This window comes from Mixophyes fleayi, chromosome 1 (assembly GCF_038048845.1).
Source record: "Mixophyes fleayi isolate aMixFle1 chromosome 1, aMixFle1.hap1, whole genome shotgun sequence".
NCBI classification, from domain to species: Eukaryota; Metazoa; Chordata; class Amphibia; order Anura; family Limnodynastidae; genus Mixophyes; species Mixophyes fleayi.
Window position 1 is genome coordinate 317,944,480 of NC_134402.1, and position 22,522 is coordinate 317,967,001.

At 40.2% G+C, this 22,522-nt stretch overlaps 2 protein-coding genes across 3 annotated transcripts in view; one reads left to right on the plus strand and one right to left on the minus strand.

The window, feature by feature from the left end:
• PARP2 (poly(ADP-ribose) polymerase 2) overlaps positions 1 to 5,893 on the plus strand; it is a 50,596-nt gene extending 44,703 nt beyond the window's left edge. Inside the window, exons 18-19 of the mRNA XM_075212739.1 lie at positions 4,546 to 4,670; positions 4,758 to 5,893. Of these exons, the coding sequence (XP_075068840.1) occupies positions 4,546 to 4,670; positions 4,758 to 4,917 (285 nt within the window). The 3' untranslated portion in view covers positions 4,918 to 5,893. The remainder of the gene's footprint in view (positions 1 to 4,545; positions 4,671 to 4,757) is intronic.
• A 171-nt stretch (positions 5,894 to 6,064) lies between these two features.
• TEP1 (telomerase associated protein 1) overlaps positions 6,065 to 22,522 on the minus strand; it is a 73,284-nt gene continuing 56,826 nt past the window's right edge. For both annotated transcript variants that reach the window (XM_075212728.1, XM_075212721.1), the window contains exons 37-54: positions 20,902 to 21,001; positions 20,651 to 20,806; positions 20,340 to 20,549; positions 20,104 to 20,260; positions 18,866 to 19,078; positions 16,730 to 16,884; positions 16,069 to 16,179; positions 15,735 to 15,842; positions 15,503 to 15,641; positions 11,914 to 11,981; positions 11,638 to 11,770; positions 11,419 to 11,555; positions 11,221 to 11,339; positions 10,724 to 10,856; positions 10,522 to 10,624; positions 10,213 to 10,280; positions 6,356 to 6,460; positions 6,065 to 6,283 (exon numbers count right to left, since the gene is read on the minus strand). In XM_075212728.1, the coding sequence (XP_075068829.1) occupies positions 6,140 to 6,283; positions 6,356 to 6,460; positions 10,213 to 10,280; positions 10,522 to 10,624; positions 10,724 to 10,856; positions 11,221 to 11,339; positions 11,419 to 11,555; positions 11,638 to 11,770; positions 11,914 to 11,981; positions 15,503 to 15,641; positions 15,735 to 15,842; positions 16,069 to 16,179; positions 16,730 to 16,884; positions 18,866 to 19,078; positions 20,104 to 20,260; positions 20,340 to 20,549; positions 20,651 to 20,806; positions 20,902 to 21,001 (2,359 nt within the window). In that variant the 3' untranslated portion in view covers positions 6,065 to 6,139. The remainder of the gene's footprint in view (positions 6,284 to 6,355; positions 6,461 to 10,212; positions 10,281 to 10,521; positions 10,625 to 10,723; positions 10,857 to 11,220; positions 11,340 to 11,418; positions 11,556 to 11,637; positions 11,771 to 11,913; positions 11,982 to 15,502; positions 15,642 to 15,734; positions 15,843 to 16,068; positions 16,180 to 16,729; positions 16,885 to 18,865; positions 19,079 to 20,103; positions 20,261 to 20,339; positions 20,550 to 20,650; positions 20,807 to 20,901; positions 21,002 to 22,522) is intronic.

The window sequence follows — 22,522 nt, forward strand, 5'->3', positions numbered from 1 at the left end:
CTGGATTTGTTTAGAGCAGTAAAGACAGAACTATTAAATTGTTAGATTTAATATACAAAGGTACAATGCTTACAGATAATAAAAAATAATTTAGATAAAGACTTGACATACAAATAAAAGATTGCAAACAGTTTTATAAAATCAAATGGGATGAATGTACAGAGCATAACTTGCATGTAATAATCTGTATGTCTGGGGGTAGGCAGAAAAGATGGACAATCCTTCAATTAGATTGATCCCCAAGAAACTGACCATTTGTTGTAACTGGTCTCAGCTTTTTAAAGACACCTTTACACTAGAGATGCTCGGCTCGGTACTTTCGCGCGCCCTCGGAATCGAAAACGAAGCAAAACGTCATTGTTACGTCGTCAGATCGGGCCCCCATTTTTCTTTTCTGCCACTGCTGTGTGCCAATGTGTCCTAGATGTGCTAGGAACTGCTATGTGTTTGTGTCATTGCTCTCTCACTTACCATCCAGCAAGGTCGCTGCATTATTTGTCCGAAAGTGTATAAAAATAATATTGTGATCTGTGAGGTGGTCAAAATTGACTGCAAATGACTTGAAATTAGTGTTATTGAGGTTAATAATAATGTAGAAACAAAAAAGGAGCAAAAATGTGATTTTAGCGGTTTTAGCCAAAAACAAAACACGAAGCTAATCCAGATCCAAAACCAGTTCACAGGGGTCAGTGAGCATCTCTACTTTACACCTTTCCCCACCTCCAGGGGGGTTGTGGTCTGTGACACTTTTTTACAATCACCATTTGCATGTTGTCTGATTTACTACCCAATTCTGCTATGTGACCTAACTTTTCTGTGTAGTGTCACACAGTCACAATTTTATTATTAATAGATCCCCTATGAATTTACCCATCTTTTGATACCAAACCGGCCTAGGCACATGGTATTATTTGAGCTTATACACATTTCCTCAACTTCTCTGAGTGGCAGAATGTTTAATTTGACATATGAGCTGCCCTTCATCATGCTATTGAGGAATATGTGGTTGATCACTACTTTTTTATTGATTTTAAGGGGCATATTTGAAAACTGAATTATTTTTGTCTATATAAAATATAGCCAAGTCAGCACATGGTCTCCTTGAGCCAAACACCATGCTGAGCGGTTCCTAAAAGTCTATTCAAGTGTCAAAACTCCATCCTAGGTTAGGATATAGCTCACCGCAAGGGCCTTTGAAGCTGCCACAGGTGACAGTATTTTCAACACCGGGATGTGCAAAGCCACCAAATAAACATATAACAGTCCTTTTATGACTTCGCATTTTTCAATTATGTGATGGGGTAACCCTTGACAATGTCATCTTGGCACACTTCTGACTTTTAGATTGTGTGACCTGCCTGATTTTTCTGGTTGGGTACAATATGGCAACAATGAAAATGTTGACATTCAGAATGGCGACTTGTTCATTATGTCGTCACAGTTAAAATGTGGACATTGTGATTGTTGACAGGTTGTAATGCCAACAACACATTAAATTTAAAGCTGCACTAATGCAGAATGGCACTACGCTAAAAATAAATAAATAAAACAGTTGGCACATTAACAGTAAGTAAATAAATACAACCATCCGGCACTACCTCAACAATACATAAATTAATGAATACAGCACTCCCCCCGCACTCAAACTACTCCACCAATCCTACTGCTGCCAGCCTAGGCTGGCACTAGCAAAATCGAGAGCCCAAAAACAGTGGGGTCCCCTGATTTTACTAGTACCAGCACTAGGCTTTGCTAGCTGGGGCTGGTGCCACTAAAGCAAAGCAACCCGCAGTGTGGGGTCCCCCTACTGTAATGACAAACCAGCCCCAGACTGGTCAGCACAAGGCTGGATTCCCAAGGGGTACCATCTCCGGGGCTTTTCCTACACCCGAGGCGGGTGGGTGGGGGTGTGGTGTAGTAATAGAAATAAATACAATGAAAAGTAATAATACATTATTGTGTCCCTGGTGCACTACAGGTCCCAGCAAGCCCAGGCTTCCATTAACGGTTTGGGCATGCTGGTGCTTGTAATACTACTCGTACTACATTTACAATGCTTTCTGTTGCCCTTGTGACTGTCGACAGGTTATAATGTCGGGACTTTAACTGTGGCGACATAATGAACATGTCCCCATTCTGATTGTCGACAGTATGCTGTTAACATTCTGAATGTCGACCTTTTCATTGTCGCCATTTTAACTATGCTCTCGTCTCTTTCAGGTTCTTTTTGTGTGTAGAGACTGGTGGTTGGGTTAGCTGTCACATGTCATGCTCACCCTCTAGTTGTGGTAGAAGTTTAGGTGTACTGGACTGCACATTACAGGATTATTGTCTTTGTTTTCCACATGTAGGTTTCCGGCCATTGTCCTTAGTGGTACTATAGTTCCCTTAAGACTTGTTAATTATTTAAGTTATTTATATAGTGCATATATATATTACACTGCATTACATAGACTATTTAATCATTCACCTCAGTTCCTGCCCCAGTGAAGCTTACAGTCTACTTTTTCCTTCCTCACGGACACACATTAGGTTAATTGCCTCCTGACAAAATTCACCCTATCAGTATGTCTTTGCATGGGTTTACTCCCACACTCCAAACACAGGGAGAACATACAAACTACACAAATAAGGTTCTGGTTAAAATTGAAAAAAGGACCTCCTTTCTTGGAAAAATAAAGTTTTCGAGTTTCCTCTCTTCCTTGGAAAAATGCTCTGCATGTCACTAAAATTAACCACTTCCTTCTAAACATTAAACCTGCCATCCGTAGTGATTACCTGCCACACTGAGAAACGGTCTCATTGTTGTCAGATGGGTGACATCCATCCACCACCTAAGGGAGGCAGTCACTCTGTGAGATACGTGAATGAAACTCTCAAGATACCCGAGAGACCAGTTCCACAATTGCAGAAGTGTATTTTGAATGGAGCATATGTATGGCACAGTTTCCAGGGTTGAGTCCTCACTACGATCATACAGTATAAGACGTGAAAGAACACTTTGAGGCAGCACATCGAAACAGAGGTCCAGGAGCACCATGGAAGCTGATTTGGGCAGCGATGATTTGGGCATGTTTATAATCCGACCCTGCGACTCTAGGCTCTGAATAAGTAAGCTAGGGATAAAGAATGACCATTTTCCTGGACTGAGCCTTCACAAAGATGCTTTCCAGATATGGAAAAATCAAGACTAATTGAAAAAGCAGAAACGTTGCAAGGTCATTCATTACCTTTGAAAGACTCATGGAGCCGACTAAAAAGGAAGGAAGTGAGCTCCCACAACCAAAAAGTGAAGGAAGTAATGATGGTTCTTTAATATGGCAGTATACACCAAACAACAACATTATAACCACTTTCCTAATATTGTGTAGGTCCCCCTCGTGCTGCCAAAACAGCTTTGACCCTTTTAGGCATGGCTTTCACAAGACCTCTGAAGGTGTCCTGTGGTATCTGGCACCAAGGAGTTAGCAGTAATTCCTTTAAGTCCTGAAAGTTCTGAGGTGGGGCCTCCATGGCACTGACTTGTGTTTTCAGCACATCTCACACATGCTAGATTGGATTGAGATCTGGGGAATTTGGAGGCCAAGTCAACACCTTGAACTCTTTGTCATGTTCTTCGAACCATTCCTGAACAAGTTTTGCAGTGTGGCAGGGAGCATTATCCTGCTGAAAGAATACCGTTGGTAGGAAGGGGTGTAATGGGTCTGCAGCAATGTTTAGGTAGGTGGTACGTGTCAAAGTAACATCCACATGAATGCCAGGAGCCAAGTATTCCCAGCAGAACATTGCCATCTGCCGGCTTGCTGCTTTCTCGTAGTGTATCCTGGTGCCATCTCTTCCCCAGGTAAACAATGCACACGCACACCTGACCATCCACATGATGTAAAAGAAAAGTGATTCATCAGACCAGGCCACCTTCTTTCATTGCTCCATGGTGGATAGGGGTAAGCATCAGCACTGACTGGTCTGCAGCCCATTACTCTGTTCTTTAATTCGTATATAGCAAAATAACAATACTATCACGTTATCAGCAGATCTTATAACAAGATCTGTTATTTCACTTAATAAATTAATAGTGTCAAACTCAAGCTTTGCTAAGTTACAGGAAGAAAATGTTTAATAAACGTAAAGTATCACATTTAACCAATGTCCAAATAGAAGGTAGGGGTGGGTTATTTGTGATTAAAACACTACGAGTTTTAAATGGTGTGATTAGGAAATGGTATGTTAAATGATTTCATTGGTCTAGATAAAAAAAAATTGTTGTTGTTTTAACTTGTATAAATCAACCAACTATTCAAATTGCTACTATATAAAAGTTAGGACAAGGAAAAGGCTTAGACTACAAAATTTAGGCTTAGACTGTAATATTAATGTAGGTTTGTTTTTGTTTTTTCCCCCAAGCCTAATTTTTTTATATATGATCTCATAAAGATATGTATATATGTTTTTTGTTGGTTTATCATTGTTTTTATACACTTTCCAACTCTGGTGGTGCCAATGCATCATTTTATTTTGTACCGACAATGTGTTTTCCTCTGTCAGGTTGCCCTTGGTGATTGGAATGAGCTTATTGCTGCAGATTATGATGCACAAAAGAAACTAAAAGGCAAACATAGCACTAAAGGTCTGGGTCGTACCATTCCAGACCCCCAAAAGAGCATCACTCAGTAAGTTACCATAACTTGATTTGCTAGCTAAAGTATACTTTACAGAAAAATACCCTAATCTTTTCTCTGTTTTCAATCTTATTGCAGTGATGGAGCGCTGGTTCCTTTGGGCCCCCTAATTGACACTGGATTGGAAAATAATGCTGGGTACACACTGAATTACAATGAGTATATTGTATACGATCACCGTCAGGTCCGGATGAAGTATTTGCTGCAAGTGAAATTCAACTATGAGTCTCTGTGGTAATAGAATAACTACACACATAAGAGCTAAGGCTGTACTAATGCCACATGTAATGTAGCTGGAACTTTTATGGACTTGAGCACAATTGGAGACAATTATGAAGGTTGGTCAGACATCCAAAAGCTAATTCCAGGATGGCATTTCATCAGTGTATTATATCTTGTAGACCAATTTTCATATTGTATTATTTTATTAATGTTTGTAGAACATGTGTAAATTGTCCCCTCTTAATGTGTATTAGCGGTTTTCTTTGAGGCACGGTTTCTGGATACAGAGCTGCATTGGGTCTAGTAACTGGGGCTTATACAATCAAGTGGGAAACTTAAAACAGACCAGGTTCGTTAGTAAGGACTTAATTACTGCATTACATTATATTTTTATGTAGATAGTGGCCTGTGGACATTGGCAGCGGTGGCTGATGGTAATAGTTGGTGAGATTATTCTCAGCCATGCATGGAACATCAGTAGTGATGTGACATGTCAGGTGAAGGCCTTTTTCCCAATTGTCACTTCTTGGTCTGTTCATTTGGGTTCTTCATTCTATAGAATGGAACTTTGAGTACACAATCCAGGTACGATTTTTCCAGCACCTTTTCCAGATTGGATAAGGATGTGTGAGGAGGAGCTGGGGTAAAAGAGAATAACTGATATGGGGAGGAAAATAAACTGACAGAAAGGGGTTTTTTGAAAGTGCCTGTACAGAACCTGCACTGTGTACTGTGTGATGTAGCCTCCAGAGCAAATACTATGGCTTAGTCAGACTCTCACTGACAGACTTGTCACAGATAGGTGAAAAGTAAAAATAGAGATCTGTGAGTCCGTGTGGAGTTTGTGTCGCCTTAAACTACTCTGGTTTTTAGACAAGGACACTCTCTTATAGAAGGGCACATTAATATCCTTGTATTATGAAATTACGTTTTTCAACTGTTAAAGAAATTCTAATGTTACTGTTCTATAAATATTCATATGCATTTTTGTACATTCTTCTCTGTGTCTGATTTCACTTTTAAAATATTTTCAAACCAATGGGTGGATAAGCATTTGATATAAGTATGAAATCACAATCTGTTTAGAATATTGCAAATTTATTTCTACTGATTTAACAATTTGTACCAAGAAGCAAGTCTTTCCCAAATGATAAAAAGTGAAGTTAATTAGACATGTCATATTTATTTATTTTTTGTTCTCTATATGAAGAACCCATAAGCTAGTTGATTACACAGTGTTAAGTCCTAAGACAAGTCAGCAAATACACATTCCCATACTGATCACCACAGGCTATCTGACACTCCACCGATGAATTATCACTTTGTGCCGTAGGAGAGGGTGATAAACAGGTAACCGCTCCTTCACAATTGAAGACTCCCACCTAGGAGGGCAAAAGAAAGTTAATAGAAGTACTGTAACAACCTGCATCTTAGTCTCCCAGAAGAGCACTGACCTGAATGAAAGGGTTGCGCTTCCAAATCTTCACACTGCGGTCAGTGGATGCTGTGATCACAAGATTATTTGTCACATGGAGGCAGGTGATAGAAGAATCGTGAATCTGAAAACAGGAAAACAGTCAAATTACATGTAATCAATGTAAAATAGCACATGGTGACTGGTGGTCACTGCAAATGTTCCCAATATTGCAGGATTTTACAATTTATAAGATAGAATAATATTGTTTGTTTATATAGCTGCTACATTCTGCAGAATTGTAGAGAACATGCATGAAAACAATACAGCAACATATAATGAAGGTGACTAAGCTTCTGTCTGCCAAAGGTTACAAGCTAAAGGATATGTGGGAATGAATCATCTTTTACTATGACAGGACAAACACATGACTCTTAATTTAGTGCAGTGGTCTGTGCTGTAAGCCATTATTTCTTCATGCTCTTCAATAAAAATATTCCAAAGACATTCCCTCATATTGAAACCTTTACAAAATGTATGCCTATTAAATTGCTCAATTTAATAGGAAATAGAATAGTTCTGAATATACTTATTGTTTTGTTATGACAACCTCCTCCGTATGCTTTGTGATTGTATGTTTACCGCAAGGGTTCAATGAGCTTTTTTTTCCAGCTTTGTTAAAGATACATAACACATGAAGAATGTCAACAAAAATGTTTTGGTCCACTGGCCAATTTCCCTACACCCGCACCTCGCATTTGCTGCAGGATATGTTTTACTATCATGCCCATTGAATTGCAGACACTGCGTCTTGCTTGCAATTATGGTGGAATGTATGTAAGTGTGAGTAAAGTTTAAAATGAGGTTTTATTTATTTACAATTTAAAAGAAAAAAAACAACTCCTCAACCTTAGAGGTCCAATGTGGATCCGGCAAGACCGAGTAGTGTTTGGGCTGTTTTCCCAGCATCCAAAAACTAGGAAGGGGTAAATGGTCTGCATGAATCCTACAGGAGCAAGTAACTTAAAGTGTACCAGTGGTACTTGGGCTACTTCAACCTGATCCACCGCATGTGTACTGGAAAGGAGCAGCATCTGACCCCTTTCCTGTAGCACTAGAGGGATTCAAATCAATCTTGAAGGATGACCAGTGTGAACATGGTCCAGACTGAAAGATGTACAAAATAAGTGAATGATCCTGTACTGGTTAAACTGACAAAGGGTTGGATTTCCCCCTACCAATGTGTGTGTGTTAAATTATGTATAAAAGTGCAGACATGCTCCATGTAAGCAGTGTATAATATCCACTACCTTAAAGTGAGCGTTGTGTGTAACAGCTGTTGAGGCACGATATCACTAGTCCTAACTTGACGTGACACACAAAAAAAGAGCTACCACACACATCCATTCCCTAGATGTAATGAGTGAACACTCTACCCACTCCCCTGTAGTCCTGATCTATGCACACAAGCCAGGATAAAGTTGTGCCAGTAAAGGAGTCTGATGGTACCAGAGAGTATTCAACTGGGGGGCACTGTGTTGGTGTGCAGTTGGCAGAATCAGTGAATATCTGTTAGACAAGTAGGAGTGGTCAGTAATGGCAGCTAACTGATGGTTAGCGGAACCCCAAGACTGCTATGTTAAAAGGCAAAAAAAAATTCCCTGCTAGACCCTACTACAGGCACAGCAGGGCATCTTTAATCAGAAACCAGTATGTTTTTGGACTAAGGGAATGCATGCAAACATGGGAAGAACTCTGGCAATTATCAGCATACTCTACTAATTTCTTCTGAATGTGAATAAATTAAATTGCTTTTAAGATGTGGAGAACAAAGATTGCTGCCAGGTTTTTTACATTCACCTAACATAAGAAATCTCCATCTGTAATTTACAAGCATTTTTTTTTATATTTGTGTGCAGGATATTTCAGTGGAAATGTATCCATTTCAGCTTGAAGATACAGTGTACAAATAAATGATAATAATTTCGGCTTGAAGATACAGTAGTTTGAGTTTTATGTATCTTTTCCTATGATAGCAGGAGTGCAACAAAGTTAAAGTGATGATGATGATACACAATCCGTTTATAATTGAGGGAAAGAAAGAACTGCGTGACTCCTGTTTAGTAAAGCAGGATAAGGAATTTTTAGGAAGACTGTTATATATCAATGTGCTGCAAAGTAGTCTTACACAAGCAGACATTATCTATAATGGGGAATATATGCAAAATTGCACTGATATTACAGATAGATGTCTTGTTTTAATGTAGGACCTTGATGTGCATCATGTTCTCCATCACTGTTGGATACTTATGAACACTAGTTCTCCTTTCATTGCTATCAGTCAGTCGCCAATTTAAAGTCAGTGCTTGAGAGAAGCTAATGGGTTTAAATGTGTTTTTTGCAGACCAATCGAATAATAACGCAGTTTGCAATGTTTTCCCTGTCTGCGGTAGGAGGACACAGATGATTGGTTAAGTTTCCTTAGGAGTCAGAACACTAGCAAAAAATTACTTTAACTTCCCCCTATAACACCTGTGCAGGAGGTGACTTTTTTTCTCAGCTCTGCACAGTGAGGAGTCTTTCAGTTGGAGCAGTATTCCCTCACCTCTACCTCTGTCCTAGCTGCTGGCTACATTGATCCAGTGAGGGATGTTACCACGCCTGAATGTTTCTGGTTCTCCCATTTTGGTTATTGCAATGATGAAGGCTGGCACCCTCCTAAAGAATAGAATGCACCACAGTGCAAAAGAGGAGTGAAACCACAAAACATATTAACCACTACCAGACAACAGCGACACTAGACCAGATATGCAAACCCTGCAGGCAAGTGACAAGTACAGCCAGGCGTCATTCCCAATATCAGCTTCAGACCAATGATGGGCACAGATCATGGAGGAGGGCAATAGGAATCCTTTAAGTGCATAGAGCTTCCATTAGCAGGCTCCACTTTAGACACAATGGACATTCTCTGCAGACCTGCTTCATTTCGTTAGTGCTCCTTTTATTTAATAATATACTTGTTTTCCTGATAACTTCGCTTTCTGAGCCCCAACTTGCCACCAAATACGCTGATTGGTACATCCTGCGCTTCTTTCCCTGATTATTCTGAGTGGATATGTCAGACTTTTAGAATCCAATGCTTAAGACGAGGAGCCCTACAACTCTCCACCTTATTGCCTTACGTCTGTGCAAAACTGTAGACCAAACTGCTCATGGGAAATTAAACTTCCATTCTTACAATGTAGGAAGTACTTTTTCATGGCCATCCCATATCTGGATATCATTGTAATAAAGCACCAATCCCAGTAATCTCTGGCCCTATCAACCACCATGTTGTTCCTGTGTCTTCTATCGATACAGGGTTTTCGATACCCAGTACAAGATCCACTATAAGAGCTAATATTTGTTTTCCTATCCAACTACTGCATGATAGGGTTCATGGTCTCCACTTTCGAGTTTGTCCTATATTTGCATTTCCAAATGCACTTTCCCCTCTAAAGTGCGTTCCTGGACTTGAACCCCGTAGTAGGCAGGCAATTAAAAAAAAAAAAAAATCCTGTAAAATATCCCTGGCTCTCACCCATTTTTTCTTTAGCCTACAGAAGCTCTTATGTTAGAGATTACAAACCTGTTTTTTTTTGTTTTTTTACAGAGTATGGTCTTATGTTTAATTGCCCATTTACATTTTTCTGTTTATAAATTGTATAGTATGTATTGATATTGGACAAAGAACAGGTTTAGGTTTGTAGCAAAAACAAACAAAACAAAATCAGTGCTGGCAAGTAACTGGTTATTGTAAGACATGATACATAACAGGCTAAGTATATTTCAAATATTTGATAATAAATAGCGATTGCATTGGACAAGATGAATAACTATTTGTATTTCTATGTTTACCTGTGTATGCTTCCACGTGCCAGCTGTGTTTTCTTTTAGCCACAGAGCCCCACTGGAGTCACACACACCTTCAGAAAAGACAGAGTGTTAACAACTGCATATTATTTTGTACACAATTATACATATCAGCTTTCCTTTAACTACTGGCTGGCCAAATGGTGATCCTAAAAAGCATTTCTCTGGCTCTCAGCCTTCCAGTAAGCTCGAGATCTGACCCACGAGCATATAGCTATAATTTTCACAATCATAAATCCTTTGCAATGTAAAATAAAGCAGGTCACTTTGTCTATGTAATGTAACTAGTTTTACCGAAATCTGGCTGGGATGCGGTGATAATGTTGCCAGGATGTAGCTCTTCTATCGGTGGGTGGAAATTAGGATCTGGCAGTGAGGCATAGACGGAATTCACATCCTACCACAAGATGAACAAATCTTGGTGAGTTAAAAGTACAGAACTGTAGTGTTCTTTTCACTCATACAGTAAATCATTTGATCAAGTCTTAAGCTATACCTGCAGAGAGCCAGTCTTGGGGTCCAGGAAGAATGTCTGCCCAGACAGTGTGCGCACTTCAAGCTTTTGTGAGGAGTTGAGAGCTGCAGCCACGACCAAGGATGGCAACTCCACACTGTAAGCCTTTTTCGCTCTGGAGGGACAGAAAACCAGTCCTGAATATAGAATTGACCATATAATGTGCATGTTTTTAGTAGACACTTGCAAGACCAGCACAACTCAATCATGCCAGCTACATTATTAGATAGCTGAATAATAGTTTCACCTATAAATTAGTTTCACCTATAAATTCCATACATTATATCTATAACTGCCCACTACAGCAAAAGTTAAAATTGATGGTCTGACTTTACTAGTCCTTATTTAACGCTCAATCCATTCAGCCATGCCATCCATATGAGTCATGGAGAGACGTGCCATGCAATAAACCTGTAGTTATTTCTATCCAATAACATTACGCTAAGGTCATACACTGATTACAGCCTTTACAAACTGACCTTAATCCACCTTCTTTACAAGGGAACAGGAGCCAGCGGGAAACGGTCAAATCGTTGGACATGCAGCAGAATGAACGTTGGGTGGTGAAAATAATTGAAGAAATGGACAGTTCACCACACTGCAACACAAAGAGAGAAATCAGTAGGGCAGCGTGTTACACAAACCTATATAACACCCCTTACTGGTTTTGTGTTTACCTGCAGGGTCAGTACAGCTTTTTGTTGTTTCCATACGATCACATCCCCTAACTCTCCACCTGACACCACCAGCTCTCCATCTGGGGACCATGCAACTGCAGACACGGCACCCGTGTGACGAGCTCCTGCCAGATGTTCTGTTGAGAAGTAAAGCAGAAATATGGTCACATAATAAATATTCCTTTAGAGCTCTTTGGTACTTGCCTAATTGTTTCATACCATCTCTGCATGGTGCTCCCCACAAGCGTACTGAGCCATCGTGGGCTGCTGTAACCGAGACCTCACACTGGAAATCTGCGGCTGATGAGATCACTGCACCTCCATGCCCATATAATGTCTGTATATGCTCCATCTACAAGAGAAAGATGGGAAGAGTGTCATATTATGTTATGCTGGGTACAATGCAGCTATGTATGGCTAGGCATCCTGCAGCTCTTCACTGCATGCCAAGCTTGTCATTTGCACCACATAAAGTACTGTGCTAAATTGACTCACCTGCAGAGGGCTCCACTTTAACACTGTGGCATCGGAACCAGCTGTATAAACCACTAAATCTGCATCATCTAAAATTTAAATATGGTTTAAAACAATAACACTTTCATTCTAATACAGAACATAACTATAATATTCTGAAGTATTGGTACTTTTTGTTCATTGTTCTGTATGGTTTCACCCTGTATAGTCTACTGTTAGTACTGTGTGCGGATACCTTGTGGCGCCTAACAAATAAATGATAATAACAAATAAATGATAATAATAAGGAACAGTAGGGAAAAAAACAGCATCATTTTCTCCATTATCGACTCACAATGGAGTTAAGCACTATTCGAAGGAAACGGCATTTGACAAAAGAAGAAAGAATGGAAATAGGGTGGGAGGCCTAACAGCCAGGAACAGCAATTTCAAAAGTACCTTTGGCAAAGAGGTTAGGGCTACAGGCTTGTCCAATGTATTTGTGTTCCCTTTTTCTCTCCTATAGATGTTTTTGCGCTCAGGCATTACCTGGCACCTGGATGGCTACAGAGACCCAGGTCTCTCCTTTCACCATATGCTCCCCCCAAGGGACATCATCTCTTCCACTGTTTTATTCTTACAACAGCGGTGCTCCTGCCAGTCACAGCACAAACAGCTCCTCAAGCTGTCCAGCCATCAACACAGCTACAAGTTAATGACTCTGAGAACCTGTCAAGTGCCCCTAGAAAAGTAGATTTATTTAGTTTATTTCACTTGGGATACACCTTGGGGTCCCTTAAAGTAATTAGAGGTTGCAAACTTGTTCTCTCTCCCACTTTTTTTGTCACATTAATTTTGCTGGCTATCACATTATATATTTTGTTTGCCATTGCAATTGTATTTGCTAGAGCTTTGCATATTCCTTTTTAATCTAAATAAACATAATGTATGACAATGCCAGACGGACACTTTTTCCAAGGGAGGCCGAGTATATCTAGTCCACATATTTATCTGTCAGTTCAAGCTTCTGAAGGATGGATAGATCAAACATGCAAACATTGCTTCCAAGCTCTCTTGTCAGAGATTGTGCCTCTCAGCATCTCGGGGTACCACTCCCCCACGCTCCCAGGACTGGATTTGAGTCCTAGAGTAGTCTTAATGCTCTTATTTCTGCACCCCTAACCATGGTAGATAAGCCCTCTCCCCATTCTGCTCTTACTCCATAGCCTGCCTTGGCAAAATCTCTGTCTATGTCTATGTCCCAGATTATCCAGAGAGAACCTAAGAGCTGGACTCTGGGTGTCTGATTCTTCTTTCTTATCAGTTAGGAAGGGGGCTATTGTCCCCCGAAGAATTGCAGAAATAAAACAATGTGGTGCACACTCAACCTTCTAGACTTCACAACTCTTGATGTGACTGCCCTTCTCCTTCCTGCATCATTTAAAATGACCCAATTGTTAGGAGACTGGACAGTATCCACTATGGCAGGGTTGGCACTGTGCAGCTCGTTTCAGTAGCATAGTTAAGGCCAAAGAGAAGTGGTCAAAGAAATATAGGGGGGTAGAAAGCTGCACTTTGAGAGGACGTAGAACAAAGCTCCTCTGAAGAAAAAGGAGCAAACAAGAGATTAAAAACACCTCCTGAAGACTACTACAAAGCCAGAGGAAAAAAGAGGGACTCCATGCCTGCAGTACGGTTTGAATAACTGGTTCAGGAAGGCCTTTTTGGTTTACAAATCATTGGTTTCAATAGTCATGACATTAAAGCAAGTTGCTTAGGGTCCCATGAATGGCATTGAGTTCCAGGACATTGATTAGTAACATGGAGCCCATGGACCCTAGGTACAGTGATGTATGAAATCTGCCACATATCTTGAAACTGCCATGCATAGTGACTACCTGCCAAACCAGCACTTAGAAGACAGTCTCCCTCCTACCAGATGGTTAAGATACATCTGGCAACTCCGGGAAGCAACCACCCGGAGTGAAAGGCGAATGGGGCTCTTAAAATGCCGGAGTCCTGTTCTAAACAGAAATATGAGGGTTGTTCCTTTATAAGTCAAATGTCCTGCCTTCTGCGAGTGGGGCCCACTGCAAGTGTGTCTTCCATTTGGCCTCATAGAAAAAAATATTTTATGTATGGGTTAAGGTTGTCTGCATTACAAGATATGATAAACACAAAAGCCACAAGTTTCTATCACATTTCCCCAAAAAATAATCTATGGAGTATCTACAGTCCCTATTATTATTATCACTGATTTATAAGGCCCCACAAAGGGTCCGCAGCACTGTACATAGGTGATACAATACAACAGTACAAGGCAAAAACAGGAGAATACACAATGAATGTATAGCCAAATCAGCATGAAATTAAGTGTTCAGTAGGGAATACTCCCTTTCAGTGATGAGGTGGGGCAGCAAATTAACACAATCGGAGCCTGTACCCAGGGGATTGAATATGGAGAGTAAAAGAGGGAGGAGTCGAGCATAACTCCTAGACAGCGAACTTGTGCGACTGAAAAAAGGGTAATTTTGTTGACGATGACTGCAGTTGCAGCCAAGTTAAGTTTAAGGAAGCGCTGGGACATCCAAGAGGAAATGGCAGAAAGACAGAAAGCATGAAAGGCGGAGATGTAGATCTGGGTGTTATCAGCATATTGATGGTGTAGGATGGTGTAAGAACTTATGATTACCAAGGAAGGAAATGTGCAGGGAGAACAGAACCTTAAGGAAAGCCTGGTAGAGGAATTGAAGGGGGGGTGGAGTCACAGGCACAGACAGAAAAGAAGCGGTTGGAAAGCTACGACGACAGCCAAGGGAGGACAGTGTCACGTACCCCAAAGGAGTAAAGGATTTGTAGGAGGAGAGTGGTTTACAGTATCAAAGGCAGAGGATGAGTTCACAAGAAAAAAAAAGTGACCTTTAGATTTAACAGCAAGAAGGTCATTAGTGACCTTGATGAGGACGGTTTCTGTGACGTGGAGGGGATGAGGTGGGTCAAGGAGGGACTGGGAGGAAAGTAAGGCGATAAGACAGTTGTACACAATCCACTCTAGGAGCTTGGAGGCGAAGGGGAGGAGAGATGGGGCGGTAGCTGGAGAGAGGGTCGGGCTCAACAGAGGGTGTTTCAGTATTGGAGAGACAAGGGCATGCTTGAATGATGAGGGGAAGGCACCTAGTGCGAGGGACAGATTGAAGAGGTGGACAAGATGGTAGAGGAAAGAAAACTGTTAAGGCAGGAGGGGATAGGGTCTAGAGGACAGGTAATGAGGGAGAGATAAGAGAATGGACACGACTTCATCCCCAGAGACTGGTGAGGAGGATAAAACAGCAGGTTGGAGGGGTAGGGGTTGAGAGAAGCCTGATGGGAGGCATTGTCCTGGTGGATGGATTCCATTTTGGATGTGAAATGGGTGGTGAGGTCGGGGGCAGAGAGAGAGGAGGGGAGGACAACAGGGGAGAGAATTGACGGTAGCGCAAAGACGAGTTGGAGAATTGAGAGGAGATCAAAAATTTGAAACAGGCATGTTTGGACAGAGATAGTGCAGTGCTATAGGAGAAGAGTAGGAATTTCAAATGGAGGAAGTCAGCATAAGAGCGATTTTCCACTTGCATTATTAGCAAGATCTTACCCCGGCTATCTCCTGGCTCCCAGTATGCAGCACTCTGATTTATCTGGTTGTGGTGTGTTGCAATGCTTGCAATCTCTACACCTGTAAGACTCCACACTTTAAGACAGCCATCCCGGCCAGTGGTAATCACACGTTCCCCCTGATTAGAGGAGACAAAAATATTTTTATTGTCACACAGGATAAAAAGCATTACTGAAAAGAAGCAGTAGGGAACAGGGGCAAAAGTACACACCATAGAAATAGCACTGCTGACTGCACTATGATGTCCTGCAAATGTCAAAAGCTGCTCTTGGCGCTGAATGTCCCATAGACACACAGATCCATCTCCTGAAGATGAAACCTGAAAAACAAATCACAAATCCTGTATGTTCTAAGACCGGTAATATATATGCCGAAACCAAAAATGTAATCTATACATATTAAACAATACATTTATTAAGGTCATGGTAACAATAAACAATGAGTTAAAGAGGAACTAAAGCTAGCAACCAGGGCAACTTATTAATATGTCATATGTTCTTTTATCTTAGTGTCCTGCCTCTAAGGGAAGTATTGCTGTATCTTACCAACATGTTGCTGTCAGTCCATGAACAGGAAGTCACCCAGTCTTTGTGACATGATAATAGAGTGTGTACAAGAACAGGTGGGTTCAAGGAAACGTCCCAACAAAGCACAGACTGAGAGAAAAAAAAACAAGTCAATTATTGGAACTCACTGAACATGATATATTAACATGGTAACAATCTTATGATTGCTCACCTACAGATACACCTCCACACACATTATTTGCTTGTTTTACCCCAACATTCCTTCCCTCGCATCCTTATGTATTAGTGCTACCATGACATTTCACCTCCTAGTTACTAGTTATCTACCACTGTGTCATTAGGTCTTGTTATGACCGGTACCGCTTTATTTGTTTATATAGTGCACACATCAATCAACCTGCAGTATGTTTTGGGACTGTGGCAGGAAATTGAAGCACCCAGAAGAGACCCACACAAACATGTGAACAGCATACAAACTCCACTCAGATAGGTCCTTGGTCAGAGCCAAACCCATGAATCAGGGTGAGGCAATACTAACCATTGTCATCATGCTGTCCACCATTTTCCCAATTCTGCTCACCCAAATTGTCTGCTGCCTTTCTCTAGCTCACTCACCTTGCATTTCCCATGCCTTCTATCTGCTATTATTCCTTTTTAGCACTCTCTTGCCCTTTCTTACCCGATCTTGCCCACCAGTAGCCAGTAGTTTCCCATCTGGGCTAAAAGCACAGCAAGTAACTGCTGCTGTGTGACCCCGAAGAACAGAGACAGGAGAAACTGACTGAAGAGTCATCAACAGGCTTTCCACTGACCAAAGGCAGATTGAAACATCCTCTGTAAAGAGAAAAAAAAAGTAAATCTTTTTGTAGCAGTAAAACACTGGGTATGAAAGGGCATCGAGAAGGGGGAATAGCATTTACAAAAAACTTGGGCCTAGCTTGGGGACCCGGTAGTGACGATTATGGTGGGAGGATCCATCCCCATCCACCTATCGACTGTCCCATCTGAACCAGATTCTAGGTGGTGAAAAGTGACTGTCGGGTCCAATGTCACAAACCTCCTAGGCTGTGCACAATTCAACAAACTGATATACAAGAATTTTACATTGAATTGTGCCAGGCCTGGATTTGTGGAAGATGGAAAAGCTGCTCATTGTTTTATAATCTTATCAGATTTTTATTTTTGTTATGTCACAAGTTTGTAACTCAATATTTTTTACATTTTAATTTTGTTCTTGGGGTACTTTTTTCTTTTTTATACAGATGAGATGTGTAGAGTTTGGGGTCTGAAAAGAGTGTGTCGGTGATAGAGGACAAAAAACTGATTAAAAAACCCTTGAAATGCGCTGAATAAGTCCTTGTAGCCAGGGGAGAGCGCAGCTAGATCCGTCTTAGCCATGCTGGAAGAATCTAGATGTTTGTGCTTGTAGCTGCACTCGGATGCCGTCTGATGCTGTACTGTGCTACCTAGTGCAGACACTGGGCCCTGATCTGTGTAGCTGACCATTTCATAAAACACCCATTCAAATTGTGTTGTCACCTCATTTAAATGAGGTTGCAGTAGCTAGAACATCCAATTAATATTAACCCCCATAGATAAATATTTATTTATATTAAAACACAATTAAAAATAAAACATATATAAATAATGTTATTAAGTTCCATTATCTCATCAAGTCCCTCTGGATATACAATTTGGGACCAGTACATCCAGAGGGCCTTAATGAAATGATGGAAATTAATAATATTTCTGGGTGCTTGCTACAAACTAAATTGATTTAGAACACCACACAGTACCAGAATCTCAATTTGCGACAGAGCTTTGCTAATTATCTGGGACTCTGAATATTGGGTGAAGCTGTACAGCTGTTTTTTTCTAAAATGTTCACTTCAAAGTGCTATCCCACAATTTCAAGGGAGTGTTACCCGCTTGCTGCTATAAAATCATCCTTTCAGGTCTTAATAGAGGGCTATTTGTATCTAGAATTGTGAAAGTATATTGAACGGTTTTAGAGAAATGATTATATATTATATATATATATATATATATATATATATATATATATATATACATATACATATATATATATATATATATATACATATATACACACACACACACACATTTATACACATATACACACAATTATAATCTACAATTGTGTAATTTAATACATTTTGTTTTATGTAACACCACTAACAATTCTTGGTTTATATATTTGATTGTAGTGAGACTTAAGCACTGATTTTTAGTTTCTTCATGAGGCGAGGGAGGAGGCAGCACAGTTTGGGGATGGATATTAAATCAAGGCCCTGGCCCACAGGGACACATGAGGGTCACTAAACATAAACATTTATTGTATGTATTACTTTAGATATATTCTCTTTACAATAAATGTATATATGCTATGACCTCCAACAGAATTTTTAGGCCTTTGTGTAAAACTGGTAATATAGTGTCTACAAAAATAAGTAACTCAAAAGGAACACATTCAGTGAAAAATATTACTATGCCAATCTAAAAAGTACTTCTGAATGATGCAAACACCACTATAGAGCCACAAATATTTAGCTATATACCCACTCCTTGCAGCATTCATTTTTAAAAGATGCAAAAAGCAGAACATCGTTTCTCCAGGGAGTTTTGATGCTAGTGTGACTATGGATATAGTAATTAGTAGGCAATGTAATGCAGTGTTTAGTACGTTGGTACTATGTAAAGCTTAGGAATAAATGTAACATCACAGGACATTACCGGAATGTGGCACATCATCCTACTGTTGGACAGTCTGAGAATACATGGAAGGGGTTCTCACCAGATGCAGATGCCAGAAGCTGGGAGGATAGAGCCAGGGCAAGAACAGGGCGCTGGTGTTGACTGAGAGTGTGTTGACAAACAGACAGTCTTGGTGAGATATGCCACACACGAATCAAGCTGTCAGAGCTCCCAGTAACTAGCACATTATCAGAAAGCCACACAAGACTGTCCACGGCCACATCTGCAAAACTACATAGTGATACAAAATCACCTGTAGAGAGAAAAAAAATGGTTTGAACAGTACATACAGTTCTTTTTTTTTAACATAATAAAACATAGCAATATTCAGTAATACATATTAATCACCCCGACATAAAAATGCTTATAAAGAAGCCTAGAGTACACAGGGAGCCCACATGTATATTATGAACCCCACTATGTGAAATAACGAGTATATTGAATACGAACCTTTTAATTTCTGGGTCTGCTGCTCTTCTGCAGTTCTATAGGTTTCACTATTCATACTTTTATTAGTCTGTACTCCATATATAGTAGACTATCCAACCCTGGTATACTATACACACAACACCTGTGTAAACTTTTTTACATGCAAAATTTCTCAAGGCAGTTTTTTGACACTGGAAATCTTTAAACCAGAATACTCATTGTCCTAGAATCCAGATTCCTCCTGCACGCATATCACCATGATTATTGGGAGTAGATTGTTATATCTGTTTTTGTCCATTTGACATCCAAAATAAAACAAAAGATGCCAATTGGTGAGTGGTAATGAATGCCACATGGGTATCTCACTATTGTGTTCACCATTATGAAGGCACGGCTTAAGGATGAATTTAAGATTGTATTATTTTCTCAGCCTAAAATCTACACTTGGCATATATAAATTTGGGTTCTCTTACATGCTCCTGGGTTTTCTTTCTACAAAACGTTGTATAACTTCTAGATTCTAAATCATGAGAAATATTTGTTTTTATACATTTGTTCATCTCCAAATATTTTTTTTTCCTTAAATGTTTTACGGTTCTTCCTCCCATTATGAAGATGATTCTGGGTCTACATTTCAATGTTTTAGTCATGTCCTCATCAATGAAGGAGAAGTACCAAATTGTTCTTTTGTCCTCAACTAACAAAACAGATTATTTTTTTTTACTAAAGGATCATAGAGCATAAATTGGGTTAAATAAGTTTTTAAAAGGAATGCCATTAAAACTCCCGCCCCACCTGAAACGATTTCCAAACCTCCCATGATCTAGATAAGCCTACTCTGGTTCTTACCAGTATTCACATAGTAGACACCAACATATTCTGAATGATAACCAACTGCCAGCAACTGTCTATTAGGGGAAACGGCTAGAGAGAGCGCTGGAGACGCAGAATCCTTCACACACCCTTGTCCATGTAACCTCCCAAGACCACCAGATGACACCTGCACCTGTGGAGAGAACAAGATATCATCTCAGCACCAAAACTTTAAGTCAACATTCACCCTGTATATGCCTCTAGCTCATTACTTTTCCATCCTCTCCTCCAGTAAGAAGGTATTCTCCATGATGCAGAAAGTTAGCAGTCAGGGTGGAGCCACTGTGAGCTCTAAAACGAGATAGCAGAATTTGTGTTTCCCATGACCACAGCGAAACCCAGCCGTCAAGACTACCTGAGACCACTACATTGCCCTCCATGGAGAAGGATACCGTTCTCACTGATGACGAACAAGAGAGATCCTGAAAAATCACATTGTTAGAGATTAGCCAGAGAAAGATAATTCTTGGACACATTATCAAGGTGTGTGGACAGTGCCTAGGACATAATAAACATTACTTACAGCACATCTTTTCCAATTGTCCAGTTGAACCACAAATATCTTCCCATCCCAAGACCCTACAGCAGCCATAGGACGTTTAGGGTGAAATGCTACACAGTTCAGGGGGCTGGAGAAGGAACTGGAGCCTAAGAGAGAATAGCGCCTGGTGTTCCATAGCTAAAAAACAATAAAAAAAAGAGACCGAGAGTAAAAATGTCATGTAGAGGATATACAGTAAAAATTAGGTAACGTATTTAAGAAGCAGCAATCACCTTGAGTTGGAAGTCCAGAGAACAGGTGAGAAGCTGCCTGTGATCAGCACTAACACTGCATCCTGTGACCTGCCGCTTGTGAGCTTCAGTTCTGTGTATGCTATGTTTCAGAAAGACGTGTATTAAAACAGCACATAAAACAAACAAGTAATGACATGATCACATTAAAGTGCCCAGTGAAACTCCCTTAAGGTTTATACATTCATGTTACGGGGATGGTGATTAAATACAAGTGTGCCAGATTGGATATTAACAGGGAAAATGTCCTAAGTGTTCTCAAACACTCAAATACCATCCCTTATTACTACACGCCTACTCCATTCAACAAACATGAGTCGCAGAGCTTTAATTATTTCCTTATATAAGTTGCTTTTATGAGACTATCCTTATAGCCAAATGTGTTTGTGCCTTCATTGACTATTATACACTTTACATTACAATAATCTCCAAGTAAATGTTGTAACACAAGTGGTAAGAGCATGGAGCCATAGAGCTCAAGAGCCGCCACAGTACTCTGTTTCTAGAGCAGAGTGGTGCAAAACGCAAGAATTGTATCTTACATACGGTTGTGCTCCAAAAGTGGAGTAGAGCCGACATTCGACAACTCTGATGTAATGATATATCACACCATGCATGCAATAACTCCACCTGACTCCTCTTTCGGCCCCACCAACAAACGACCATGCATAGCAAAAGAGAGAATGCATTTATTTCCATATCTGCCTTAATACATAGGCTCCTATTTTATGCAGTACAGATATATTAAGCAAATGTAATATGGTGCTTGTTTTTGGCAAAAAACACAGAAAATTTAAATTTTTTTACACCTGTGTTTGGTCACGATTTATATTACTAAATACCTGGCGACATAAGGGTTAAATTAATAGATAACAATGCTGATGCACTGTGACTTTTACAAAGGTAAAATGTTTACAAACAGGACATTTATTTAAAAATAGATGTAACACTGCCAGACTCCTTTCCTGTAGAGCTGGGAGGGTTCTAATGAATACTGATGGAGCTCTGACCCAGGGAGCAAAGCTCCACAGCCGAGCTCAAACAGTTCTGGCTGCGGCATCAGGAGATTACTGCCCTGAAGCTGACGACAATCCCTCTAGAGCTGCTTACAGCTTGGAGGAAGTATAGAACCCGAAGCACGGATCCTAGAAGATACCTTGGGTGGGAAATTTAAACAAATATCTCCCAACCCTGTGTGGTGCAATGTTAAAGGTATGAATACAGTCCAGAATGATTCACATACAAGATAAGTGAATGAATCTTGACTGGTTAAAAGAGACAGGGGAGTCGTATTACCCCTCCCCCCGCCAATATATGTGTAAAAGCTTTATCAAAAATGCAGCAAAGCTCCATGTAAGGTTTAGTTTTCTTGATCTGTGTATCAACACTATCTTTCAGTGGTGTGAAACAGATCTTTTAAGAGATATTATTGGACAATAAACACTACACTTCTTATAGATCATGCCTATTCCTGCTGTAATCTGAGGCGTACAAAAAAAAAGCTAACACTTTAATCCATCCTACGGCTGTCTTGTGTTGAACCCAGCGTCTGAGTGAATGCTCTGCCTGCTACCCTGCAGTCCCGATCCAAAGTAAGCAGTCA